Source organism: Theropithecus gelada, chromosome 14 (assembly GCF_003255815.1).
Source record: "Theropithecus gelada isolate Dixy chromosome 14, Tgel_1.0, whole genome shotgun sequence".
Lineage (NCBI taxonomy): Eukaryota > Metazoa > Chordata > Mammalia > Primates > Cercopithecidae > Theropithecus > Theropithecus gelada.
Genome location: NC_037682.1, coordinates 94,780,800 through 94,794,849, shown reverse-complemented (window position 1 = coordinate 94,794,849; position 14,050 = coordinate 94,780,800). Strand labels below are relative to the sequence as shown.

The following is a 14,050-nucleotide window of genomic DNA, read 5'->3' as shown; positions in this document are numbered from 1 at the left end:
AAGGTATAGAATCACGATCTAAGCCGGTACAACACGTGGAATAAACAACACAGTATCACGATATTACAAACTTTTTTTTTTTTTGCTACATATAAAATCTCTGTATCGCGTTTCTCTAGGGAGCTAGATTCCGTTTAAAAAAGCATTCATTTACTCCAGCAAAAGGATTTTGTCTAATCTTTCAACATTTACTTTAAAACTTTTTTTTAATCTATAATGAATATAGGGAAAGTATTATAATGAAAATTGAGAATATCAAGCTTTAAGAAAATATATTTTAAGTTCTCTTTCTCTTTTAGTTGCTTGATATTTCTTTTACAAAGGCTTATTTCGTAGGATAGGTAGAAGTAGGGGCTTATTTATCATTTTGAAGGTACATACTCTGAATTGCTTGAGTGATGGACTAGATGCTAATTGATCCATTGTCGTCTGAATAAGGTCATGCTTTTGTTTGCATGTTTTTGAGGTAAATCAAGGGATGATATCAACTATGAGTCATTCATGGGATTCATATTCACGGAGCTTGGACTAAGGGCTATATAAAGAGGAACGGTTCAGGAACTTAGACTAGAAAGGAACAGAATAAACTGAGTTGATCCACTTAGAAGTTTACAATGAAGTTTCTTCTAATACTGCTCCTGCAGGCCACTGCTTCTGGAGCTCTTCCCCTGAACAGCTCTACAAGCCTGGAAAAAAATAATGTGCTATTTGGTGAAGTAAGTATGGACTCTATAGTATTTATCTAGCTTGATGTTTGTCTTTAAGATTTATTGCATTAACCAGTTTGTTTGTTTGTTTGTTTGCGTTTAAGTATCAGCTGAAAATTGGTCTAGGAGGCTATCTGCTTTCAGTATTAAGTTTTTCTTGCCAAAGAGGAATATACAAAAGAGGTATTGGTTTTGAAGGAGTGTTATGAAATTGGCAAGTGAACATGTTTCTTCTTCTAAAAACCTTTGGCCAAGAAATTTCCATTCAATATAATTGGCGTTCACTTCTGTTATGGTATTTTACACTAATCATTAAATACCAGTTATTAATCTGAGATCTGAACAATGGCTGGATTAATATAACCACTCCAGGCTGCCATGATAATTTAAGCATATTCCCTTTACCCGCAGTCATCTCAGATATATCTTTATAGCTTTTTTTCTCTTTTTTATGGTAATGGGGTTCCACTATGTTGCCCAGGCTGGTCTGTAACTTCTGGGCTTAAGCAATCCCCCACCTCAGCCTCCCAAAGTGATAGGATTACAGATGTGAGCCACCATGCTGGGCCCATCTTTATAGCATTTTTTATGGAATTTTTTTTCAATTCTTAATTTCTTTTCCTTAATTAAAAGAGTTTGGTCCCTATTTTTTAAGATGCTTTTAACATTGAATTTATCATAGTTGTCCATTTTGTTTAGCTTTGAGTTTTTAAGCAAGAAATTTGCGTCCCAACTTATATTAATAATGTTAATAATTCATGTATCCTTTTTTTCTTTTCTTTTCTTTCTTTTTTTTTTCTTTTTTTTTGAGATAGGGTTTTACTCTGACACGCAGGCTACAGTGCAGTGGCACGATCTTGGCTCACTGCAACCTCCATCTCCTGGGCTCAGGTGATCTTACCGCCTCGTCTTCCCAAGTAGCTGGGACTACAGGCATGTGCCACCACTCCTGGCTAATTTTTGTATTTTTAGTAGAGACAGGGTTTCACCCTGTTGCCCAGGCTGTTCTCAAACTCTGGGGCTCAAGCTATCCTTCCACCCTAGCCTCTCAAAGTGCTGGGATTACAGGTATGCACCACTGTGGCCAGCCTGGGTGACCAAGAGAGACTACTGTCTCTTAAAAATGAATAAATGACATTTTAAAAAAGGTATTTCCACTTGGATTCCGGGAATAAATCTAGCTAGTAGTTTATGACATGTCTTTGTTTTTTTGTTTTTTTTTCTTTTTCTTTTGAGACAGGGTCTGTGTCTGTCATCCAGGCTGGAGTGCAGTGGTACAATCAGGGCTCACCGCAGCTTCTACCTCCCAAGCTCAAGTGATCCTCTCACCTCAGCCTCCTGAGTAGCTGGGATTACAGGCATACACCAATGCTCTGGGATAATTTTTGAATTTTTTGTACAGCGGACGTTTCGCCATGTTGTCCAGGCTAGTCTTGAACTCTTGGGCTCAATCAACCCTCCTGCCTCAGCCTCCCAAAATGCTGCAATTACAGACCTGAGCTACTGCTCCTGGCTGACATGTCTGCGATAGTACAAAAATTTAAGATTTTTTTCCTAATTATAATTAATTGTCCAAACAACAATAATGTAACCTGTGAGTAAGATGTGCAAAATTCCTGGTCCAAAAGTATCAGTGTGCCATTGAGTCATATATGTGGAGCTCCCAACAGAAACTTTTCTGTGCATAATTATGCATTGCTGAATGTATTTTTTTCCAGAGATACTTAGAAAGATTTTATGGCCTTGAGATGAACAAATTTCGAGTGACAAAAATGAAATACAGTGGAAACTTAATGAAGGAAAAAATCCAGGAAATGCAGCACTTCTTGGGGCTGAAAGTGACTGGGCAACTGGACACATCTACTCTGGAGATGATGCACGCACCTCGATGTGGAGTCCCCGACGTCCATCATTTCAGGGCAATGCCAAGGGGGCAGATATGGAGGAAACATTATATCACCTACAGGTAATGTTGGTGTATGTCGCCTTGTATTTTTCTACTTTCCCATAGGTCTGACTTCTAACCTGAACCAGTTAGACAGCCCTAAATCTGGAAGTAAATAAAGTAACCTCCCTCAGTTTTTAATGCTATCTCTGTTAAGATTCATTTTCTTTAGAAGGAAGAATTGTTCACTCGGGGGAGAATCGTTTGGCTTGCCAGTCCAAAGCAGATTTTAAAAACTGTAAATAAGCCTGGTGTGGTGGCTCACCCTGTAGTCCCAGCACTTTGGGGGGCCGAGGCAGGCGGATCATGAGGTCAGGAGATTGAGCCATCCTGGCTAACACAGTGAAACCCCGTCTTTACTAAAAACACACAAAAAATTAGCCGGACGTGGTGGCGTGCACCTGTATTCCCAGCTACCCGGGAGGCTGAGGCAGGAGAATGGTGTGAACCCAGGAGGCGGAGCTTGCAGTGAGCCGAGATTGTGCCACTGCACTCCAGCCTAAGTGACAAAGCGAGACTCCGTCTCAAAAAAAAAAAAAAAAAAAAAAAAAAAAAAAAATTCTGCAAATAAAAGGAGAATGAAGCTAAATTTACCATAAATAAGATAATTTACTATAAATAAGAGACAGGGGTAGTTTATAGAGTAGTCAAGATGGATAAATGCAGAACCTGGGAACAGGAGCATAAAGCATAACCATCTATGAAAGCAAATCCTTCACAGTGATGATCTGTGAGTTTTAAATAAGAAGAAATTAAGTTAGATTTTGGTTAAGCAGGAAGCTGTCCAAGAAAAAAAATATTTCTGTACTTAATGAAGCAAGTTTTTAAATCTGGACTCCTGATTTATGAAATGATCCATCTTCCAGTTGTGCTAGCAAAAATGAAGTATTGTGGTAAGACAAAATTAACACTGCCTTCCATACATTTTTCTCTCTCTTTTTGATGATAAAGAATCAATAATTACACACCTGACATGAACCGTAAGGATGTTGACTATGCAATCCAGAAAGCTTTCCAAGTATGGAGTAATGTTACCCCCTTGAAATTCAGCAGGATTAACACAGGCGTGGCTGACATTTTGGTGGTTTTTGCACGTGGAGGTAGGGAACCTGTACTTCATCTTTGTCATTTGGCATGATCTATAGGATGTATAGATGGACTAATTTTCTTTCCTTTTCCAAAAGCTCATGGAGACTTCCATGCTTTTGATGGCAAAGGTGGAACCATAGCCCATGCTTTTGGACCTGGACCTGGTATTGGAGGGGATGCACATTTTGATGATGACGAATTTTGGACTACACATTCTGAAGGTAAGAAAAAAAGAAAAAAAAAGCTAAGCAAACAGAAAAGGAAAACAACAAAAACCCTGACAAATTCAAAATTCTGGTTTCGAGAGACTACATTCTGACAAATGATTATATGACGGAAAATCTTGTTCTGATTATAATTTTGCCTCTAAATGAAATTTAACACTTTGTATGGGTGTCGATTTCACCCTCTGTAAATTGAGGATATTAAACTAGATCATCTTCAAGGTCAGTTCTAACAATCCATGAGGATGTAATGAACTATGAGCTGGTTCATTAGCATAAACTCAGAGGAATCTTAAGAAGCATATGAAAAGGTAAAGCTGTTATTTAGGTGGTAAGTTTTTTGTTTTTGTTTTAGTTTTAGACAAGTTCTTGCTCTGTCACTTAGGCTGCCATGACATATCATGATGCTAACTCCCTACAGCCCTGAACGCCTGTGCTCAAGCAAGCCTCCCACCTCAACCTCCCTAGTAGCTAGAACCACAGGTGTGCGCTACCCACCTGGCTAATTTTTTTATTTTTTGTAGGGACAGGATCTTGCTATGTTGCCTCAAGAGATCCTCCTGTCCCAGCCTCCCAAAGTGTTAGGATTGCAGGTGTGAGCCACTGTGCCCAGCCTAGGTGATAAGTTCTTGACCTAGTGAAATCCATAAACTCAAAAGCAAACACATACTAATTCTGTGTGTGCCAACAATTAGAGGATAAGATGGTCATCTGCATGATTCATGATATGCTGACAATTTCTTAGGTTCATAGTGACCAGAAAAGAAAAAGTTATAGAGAATCTAGATATCCCTATAGAGAAACACAAGGTTATACAGTCATGTACTTTCAAGTGGTCTTGGGATAAAAATTTCAGAATGTCCAACTAAACATTTAATACCTTGGGGGCATTTACAGAAGAACAGTAACTTACTATCCCCTGCAGATAGTTGACATGGGGTTAATTAAACTTCCCTGTTATTTAGGGGAATCACTAGCATGGGAAAATCCTAACCATCATGACAGAAGCCTTTTTAATTTTTCTATTGGAAATTTTAGAGTGTATGACTCCGTCATGTGGAAAGTAAATGGGGAGAAAGTCATCAATAATATTCTCTACTCAGCATCCTCCTCTCTAGCTGATATTGCACAAGCTGGATGGCAATATTTTATAAATACTATGTCCATCAGAAGGACTGTTTTAATCTAACACATAGCCTGAGGCTTATAAAGTTTTTGATGAGAAGAGGACTTTTGTATTGTCAAAAGACAGATCATGTAAGATTAGGTAGTTGCTGAACTGCAAATCCTCAGCGAGACATGTTATATGTGCCTAAATTTTATCCAAGTTTATTTGGGGGATTGTAATTCCTTCATCTAAAATGGGATACATGTGCTAGTTAGCCTCAAAAAAATGTTTTGGAATTCTAATGGACCTTAGAAGAGTAATTTAACACAGCTTTCTATAGGTAGAGGAAATTAAGACCAAGAGAAGGTTAGTGGCTAGTTTGTGGAAAAGCTGGGCCAGAATATGCATTCCTACCTCTTAACCCAGTATTTTCTATCTGTCCATGTTGCCTTATTTTTTAATTGGATTGATTAAATGCTTTCAAAATGTGAAGTTATTAATGACAATTATAACTTAAAATGCTTATTTTCAGCAGTTTTTGCTGTTGTTGTTGTTGTTGCTGTCACTTGCTTTTTTTGAGATGGAGTCTTGCTCTGTTGCCCAGGTTAGGGTGCAGTGGCACAATCTCAGCTCACTGCAATCTTTACCTCCAGGGTTCAAGCAATTCTCCTACTTCAGCCTCCTGACTAGCTGGGGTTACATTACAGGTGCTGGCCCCCACACCCTGCTAATTTTTTTTTTCCTGGTAGAGATGGGGTTTTACCATGTTGGCCAGGCTGCTCTCGAACTCCTGACCTCAGGTGATCCTCCTGTCTTGGCATCCCAAAGTGCTGGGATTACAGGCGTGAGTCACTGCATTCCTCAGCCTGTTTTCTTTTACCCAGTAAATCAAATAAACAAATAGGTCAATGCTTGCTGATCTATTCTATTACAGTATTGGGTGATGAGGTTACTTGAGTACAGAGATGAAAAGGACACAATCCAAACCCTGAGCACACAATCTAGTGAGAAACAGAATACAAACATAAACCCATTATTTCCAGATGAGGATCAATGGTGGTGGCTCATAGGCATATTATAGGAACTGAGAATAGTTCAGGTTTAGGACAAATTGTAAAAACTTTGCTTACTGGGAAGGTTACTGGACCCAAGATATAGAAAATTCTTGAAGGATTTGTGTCTAGACACTCCCCCAAGAGAGTGTAGGCTCTTTGCACTTGGGTATGGGAGACTGTTTCAAAGCCAGGCTCTGCAGCTAAGTGATGTGTGACTCTGGGCAAGTCAGTTCTTCTGAACTGCAATTTTGTCATAGAAAAAGATAAAAATGAAGGCATTGGACTAAGAAACAAAACTGTTAGTCAGGAATTTTCAAATATTCTGCAAATTGAAAAATTTAAAAGAAGGGACACATTCCTCTCTCTTCTCTTACCTACAAAGGTGTATTCTCTAGGACATACCACGAAAATGAACAAGGATTTCTTATGGGACTCAAAAGAAAAGACAGATATAAAACCAGACTATTTTAATCATAGATAAAAATGGTAAACTCTGAGTGGGGCTCAAAAGAAAAGACAGAAAACACTGTAACTTGGTAGTCCAAATATGTCTAAATTATAAGTATAGACTCTTTTAAGAATTAGTTATTTTTTCCCTTTTTTGTTTTTCACATTCTTTCCTTGAGTCATATAGATTCTTTAATTTTATTTAGAATCGTGTAGTAAAAGCATAAACACTAATCTTGGCTCAAGCACTTAATTTGATTAATCCTATAGATACTGTTTCCTCATCTGTAGTGGAGAGCACGGTGGTTTCCTTTCAGTTGTATGAGAATTAGACATAATGTATTACACTTCTCAGTGACTCACAGTACCTGAAAGTTAATGATAGCCTTATATTTGGGTTTATGAAAAGATGATTGCTAAAGACATTTTTTTCTATATCCAGTGAAGCTTCATGAAGACTAAAACCAGAATTGAATCATGAGAGTTGAGAATTATTTAGAAGCAATGAAAACTGTTGAAGGCAGCTCTGAGTTATTTTAGGAATTTTTACAACAGAATATATTTCATTTGTCTACTAGTACAGAGGTCCTTAACCCAAGGCAATTTTGTCCCCAAGGAGATATTTGACAATGTCTGGAGACATTTTTTGGTTGTCAAAACTAAAAAGGATTTTCTACTTGCATTTAGGGGTAAAACCCGAGATTTCTAAACATCCATAATGCATAGGACAGCCCAGACTACTGGCCTATAACGTCAGTAGTGCTGAGGTTGAGAAACCTTATTCAAAAGGGTAGAGAAATAAGTAAAAGATTCTCAAATGTTTCTTTTTCACTGTGTCAGATATCGTGTTACTGTCCAAGATGATAATGCATTTCACAGCGTTCTGTCTTTTGATTGGTTTCTTCTTAGGCACAAACTTGTTCCTCGTTGCTGTTCATGAGCTTGGCCATTCCTTAGGTCTTGGCCATTCCAGTGATCCAAAGGCCATAATGTTCCCCACCTACAAATATGTTGACATCAACACATTTCATCTCTCTGCTGATGACATACGTGGCATTCAGTCCCTCTATGGTGAGTTGAATTTCTTATTTTGCCAAATAAGATACTCACTCTTATGAATAGTCTAACAATACTATATTTGGATAAAATGTTAATATCTGTCTTTTTTTGAGCTCCATAAGAACCCTCTCTGGCAGGTGACGCAGGCATTAACTTCATTATACAGATAAGGACAAGAGACCTAGTAGGTTAATGTCAGAGCCAGAGGCAGAACCAGAGGCCTCAAGTCTCGTGTTCTTTCTATCCAAGATACCACTGCCTTATTGATGAAGGCCCACACATTAAATAATCCATTATAACTGGAAAAGGAAAGTAAAGATAATCAGATTTTCTTCCTCCATGATATTGCAGTCATATGGAAAAAAACACCTTACTTTATGCTTCCTGTGAATGTTATAGAAAGCTTAAAATGATTTTGATGCAATGTTCATTAAGAAAATTGAGTATTTAAAAAATAACAGTTCCTCCTCTGAAATAAAACGCAGATTTTGTTTACTGATGCTTCTTGAAATGTATTTTCAGGAGGCCCAAAAGAGCACCAACCGATGCCACAGCCTGACAATTTAGAACCAGCTCTCTGTGACACCAATTTGAGTTTTGATGCTGTCACTACAGTGGGAGATAAGATCTTTTTCTTCAAAGACAGGTAGGATCATTTTCATATCTAACCAATATTAAAGTTTCTGCCTTTAAATTTTTTTGTCAGAGAACAGTGGGAAATAATTGAAAATGAAGTAGATGAAACTTGTAAGCAGGAACTTGGACTCGATTCTGTAGGCAGTGAGGAGATCTTAAGGGTTTTCAAGCAGGAGACAGGTGTAATCACATTTGCGTTTTAACTAGAAAACTGGTGTGTAAAAACGGATTTGCAGTAGGAATCTGGGATGGGGAATTAGAAGACAGGAAACAGAAGCCAGACTATTTTAATTATAGATAAAAATGGTGAAGTCTGAAACTAAGACTGTAAAACAGTACCTATGCAAGAAACTTGATTTCCTGGTTATGGAGAAGAGAATTCCAGGATAACTTTTCGTTTCTTTCTTAGAACACAGAGTGAAGCAGATATTGGTGGTAAGGAGGGGCAGTTGGGAAGACTAACATTTGTCAAGTAGTACAAATATTTCCCATTTTTGAGATTATAAGACTGAGATACTTGAGGATAGGTGACTTCCTTGAGGTTACAAAACTGGTGAGTGGATTGTAGGGTCAAACTAGAAGCTTAGATCCCTGGATTCCAAGCTCCAGGGTATTTCTGTATATCAGATTGCTTGCTACAGTCATTGTTATTATCAAAGAGTTGATTGATATTCTTTTCTTATGGATCCATGAGCATCAGACATCCATGGAACAGAATGTGAAGACAATGGAAAGAAACATTGGGTTTTTTCACAAGTCCTTCCTATTCACATGCCATGGTTCTTGAGTCTACATTGTTTTATAATGTGTTAAATGTCTTTCATGTCAGGTTCTTCTTGCTGAAGCTTTCTGAGAGACCAAGGACCAGTGTTGATTTAATTTCTTCCTTATGGCCAACCTTGCCATTTGGCATTGAAGCCGCTTATGAAATTGAAGCCAGAAATCAAGTTTTTCTTTTTAAAGGTATTTCTAATATTTAGTTTTGCCATTGAGTTTACGTCAAGGGAGAGAATAAATTAAGAGGAGACTAATACTTTTTAATAGACATAGGCTAAGAAAGCACTCTTGATTTTATTAATAGTGGCTCTGAACTGTAAACTAAAATAGCCTAAATACCTAAGTAATACATACAATTTCTGGGAAAAGTTTGTAAACTATAAAATAGTAATACTTGTGGGAAAAAAAAAACCATAGGAACCAAAGAAAAGAGACTATGTTTAAGATAAATAAGCAATACATTTTATAACTGTGGGAAAGGAATTATGTTGTTTATAGTAAATCAGTATTTTCTTATTACTCTTTCTGTATAATTCAAATTTACCCTATTTCTTTGTCTTCACAGATGACAAATACTGGTTAATCAGCAACTTAAGACCACAGCCAGATTATCCCAAGAGCATACATTCTTTTGGTTTTCCTGACTTTGTGAAAAAAATTGATGCCGCTGTTTTTAACCCACATTTTTATAGGACCTACTTCTTCGTAGATAACCAATATTGGAGGTGAGTTTTAACGGTTGGTCATTTCACCCCTCAGATTGTGAAACAGGCATGGAATGAGGTTTTCTAGAAGGCACGTTCTCTGTGCAAGTTCCCAAAACTCCTTGACCTTCCAGGGAGAGAGATTAAAAGAATATAGGACTGAAATAGTTATTGTCAACCAAGTTCTTTGTGTTTTTGGTTTCTAATATATGAAATAGTAGATAATGTGTTTTTTTAAAAAAAAAACACTTTAAAAAATGTCATCTTATTAATCATAGTGGAAACACATTGGAAAAGAGTGTCATAGATGTACAAGACCAAGTATTTAATCTACAGTCAGTTTGGAGGATTATGGATTTCCAGATTCCTTTCTATAATCACCAGATTCAAAAGACAAAATGAGAAACCATCCTCTAAATGACAGGAGGTCAGTAGGTCATGCAAAGTCTTCCTTAAAAGAAAGTCATATGGTCAAGTGAGGATAGGAGCTCATTTGAGCGTCTGTCTCTGTTGTCTCAAGTATCTAAATTTTGAAGGAGGAGAGGATTCTCTATTCCTTCTTCTGGGTAAGTCAGTCACTTCCTAGATTGCTTACCTGGTTGACATGAGACATAACATATATGTTAAGCTTACATTTACAACTATTATTTATTCTTAAACATTTAAAACTCAACATCTAATTCCAATTGAATACCGGGTGCTTATGACTTGAATTTGTCCACCAGCCGTTAGCCCTGTTTGAGAAACAAAACTTGATTTTGGCGAATAACACTTTCCAAAGAGCTCATAAATGGGCGTAGTTTGCTGTAGCCTGTTATTATGAACATTGACATTTCACCTCTGAACAGTGGTTGTGTTTAGTTTTCTGCTTCTACTTGGCCCACGATTTTTCCCTTAAATGCCAATGAGAAAGTGCTAAGCAAGCCATAAACACTTAGAGAACCAAACTGAATAAAAACAAGACAACGGTTAGATTCAGTTGCCACTTGGAAGTCTACAGAGACACAAAACTCTTTTCACTTGCTGGTAAAAGAGAATTTAAGAGAGAAACTAGGATATGACCATACAGCCTGTAAACAAAAGGATTTATTTTCAATTTCTCTCAAACATGTGTGGATAAATCCCTTTGGTTCCCTGGCTCTTAGCCCCTTGACCTGTTTATTATCTTCTTGGGGGGAAATGGGTATTTTTGTCTCAGTGAATAGCTTTGAAAAGAAGGCAATGACAGGCAACTGAAAAATTGGTCACTGGGGCCTATGCTGTAGCCAAATCACCTTCTATGCCAGACTCTATAAAGCAGGAACAAGCACTAGTGGAAGTATTATGGGATAGTGGGAAAAAGACTTAACCAGAGTCAGGAAGCATAGGTTTGAGTCCTTTAGGGACTCAGAGGAAATCAGTGAGCTGTTTAGGTCCTTGGTTTTCTTCATCAGAACAACTTAAGCCCTTTGGGGAAGAGCTCTTCAGTAGAGAAGGTAGGTTTGTGGTGCATGTCAGGAAAACCGCTTTCTGACTGAGTTCTTGCTGGTTTCTTCCTTGCTCAGGTATGATGAAAGGAGACAGATGATGGACCCTGGTTATCCCAAACTGATTACCAAGAACTTCCGAGGAATTGGGCCTAAAATTGATGCAGTCTTCTACTCTAAAAATAGTAAGTAGATGAGGAAACCATGAAGATACTGGAAATCCCATTTCAAAACTATAAATCCTCTAAGATTAGAGAATAGGGCTCCAAATTGGAAAGGGATAGGTCTCTGCAGTTCCCCACAGGGCCACAAGGAAAAACTCACACTGTACGTGGCTCTGAATAGGAGAGCTAGAATGAGCGGGGGCTGGTGGCACCAGTGGTGTATTCCCGGGGTTATCTGGCAGGCAGCGGGAATGTGATTGTTCCTATTTCCCATGTACCTGAGTCTCTGGAATTTCCTTTGACCACATCAGCCACACAGTATGTGCAAGAGAGCACATGGCAGCCAAGACTCAGGCAGTCTGGAGTCTCACCCTTTCCTACACCTTGCACTCTTGACCTTTCCTGTAGTCCCTTCTGCCCTCATAGGCCCTCATGGACTGGGGACTGAGGGTGGGTTGAGACAAGCTTGAGTGTGTTGTATGTCTTCAAACAAGACCAGCCTAAGCAACTATTCAAGGGACCAATATTTTTTGTTTGTATTCCCTCCCCTCCCCAGTGTTGTTTCTTCCATCAAAGCCCCTGTGTGCCCTAGCTGGGTCTGATATCCTGTCTCATGAGTCCTCCACTTGGAGTATGACTGGCTGTAGGTAGATGTTTGGGGAGCATGATACCAAGGGTCCCCAACATTTATATTCTCGAATCACATCTCATCTTTTTTTCATTTGTTATTTTTTGATTAAAAAATAGAGATGGGGTCTTGTGATGTTGGCCAGGCTGATCTCAAACTCCTGGCCTCAAGCAATCTTCCCATCTCAGCCTCTCAAAGTATGCAGTAAAGGACATGAACCACAGCCCACAGGTCATCTATTCTAGATAATCTATGAAAACAGATTTGTGTTGTTGTTGTTGTAAAGAAATACAGGGAGGGAATTAAACTATTTAATTTGTCTTCATTTTCAGAATACTACTATTTCTTCCAAGGATCTAATCAATTCGAATATGACTTCCTACTCCAACGTATCACCAAAACACTGAAAAGCAATAGCTGGTTTGGTTGTTAGAAAGAGTGTAATTAATGGTTTTTGTTAGTTCACTTCAGTTTAATAGGTATTTATTGCATATTTGCTATGTCCTCAGTGTACCACTATATAGAGATATGTATCCTAAAAATAAAATCTGTAAACCATAGATAATGATTATATAATGTATAATATTTTTCAATTTTGAAAACTCTAATTGTCAATTCTTGCTTGACTCTACTGTTAAGTTTGAAAATAGATACCTTCAAAGGCCAAGAGAATTCTTTTTGGAGCATGCTCTGTAAGTCGGTTCCTAACATCCTTGGACTGAGAAATTATAATTACTTTTGGTATACCTAAAATTAAGTATATGTATTTTGGCTCAAATAAAACAATTGAAAAACAATCAGTTGGTTTTTAATATATTTTTCTTGAGAAACAGAATGTGTATTTTGAAAATAACTCTGAACCTACTCCTAAATAAAAACAAGTCTCTCTGACTGTATCAAGGGATGAATAGAAATATGGCAAGTAGAAAAAAAAAGCTTAGATTTCTTTTGGTCACTTGGGTAGCACCACCTGTGTCCTTGGTCTCAAGGCAAGAAAGCGTTCTCTAGGCTACACATGACCCCAAGGAGTACTCATAGAGTATGGCCACAAGACTGGAGAGAAGGGAAGAAGTGGGAATTACCCATTCTGGTAAAATCCACAGTCAAGTGTCACAGTGTAATTGCTGTGTGACCTTAACAAGCAATTAAATCTAAACTTCCTTAAATTTCGGAGGAAGTAGAATTAGGAGGTACCCACCTCATAGGTTTATTGTGAAAAACCACACAATGCATGGTGAGCACATCATTCTGGCAATTTGGCCTGTCCTGTATCCATTTTATCTACTACCCTGACACATAGTTCCCCTATCTTCTGGGTTGTATACATTGTAGAGCTCTCACTTATAGATTAGGGGTTTGTGGAATGCTTTTAGTTTTCAATTTATTGGTAAATCATTGCTGATTGATGTACTTAAGTTTGCAGAAATGACCAAGTTCATTTCAAGTTGGATGATCATTTTTGGCTAGTGGAACGAGCTGAAATCAGGGGAAATATGAGGCTCAGAAAGTATCTAGAGGCAGATAGAGCTCTTTGTCCCTCATGTCTCAGATCTTTTTTTTTTTCTTTTTTTGAAACAGAGTCTCACTCTGCTGCCCAGGCTGGAGTATAGTGGTGCAATCTCGGCTCATTGCAACCACCGCCTCCTGGGTTCAAGAGTTTCTCCCAACTCAGTCTCCCGATTAGCTGGGATTACAAGCGCCAGCCACCACGCCCAACTAATTTTTGTAATTTTAGTAGAGACGGGGGTTTCACCTTGTTGGCCAGGCTGCTCTCGAACTTCTGACCTCAAGTGATACCCCCAACCTAGGCCTCCCAAAGAGCTTGGATTACAGGCATGAGCCGCTGTGCTCAGATCCATTCTTAACTCAAGTGTGTGCTCCTTCAGTATTATTAGAGTTGTCTTTGCAAGGAGTAGAATCAATTCACCACTAGAAGAAACGTTATTCCCCACAGGTTACTAAATGCTGGATTTCACTCAAAAGAAGAAAATTCCCTACGGAATCAGCATCAAAAGAAAATTGAATGGTATCTGGGTGAATT

General features: G+C 38.2%; 1 protein-coding gene across 1 annotated transcript; it reads left to right on the top strand.

Moving 5' to 3' along the window:
- The first annotated feature begins 525 nt into the window (after nt 1–525).
- On the top strand, nt 526–12,796 carry MMP12 (matrix metallopeptidase 12). The gene is made up of 10 exons (XM_025356842.1): nt 526–716; nt 2,426–2,673; nt 3,604–3,752; nt 3,837–3,962; nt 7,485–7,646; nt 8,157–8,280; nt 9,100–9,233; nt 9,613–9,772; nt 11,296–11,402; nt 12,342–12,796. Exons 1-10 carry the CDS (start codon nt 615–617, stop codon nt 12,440–12,442), a joined length of 1,413 nt encoding a protein of 470 aa, XP_025212627.1. The 5' UTR covers nt 526–614; the 3' UTR covers nt 12,443–12,796.
- Nucleotides 12,797–14,050: the final 1,254 nt, after the last annotated feature.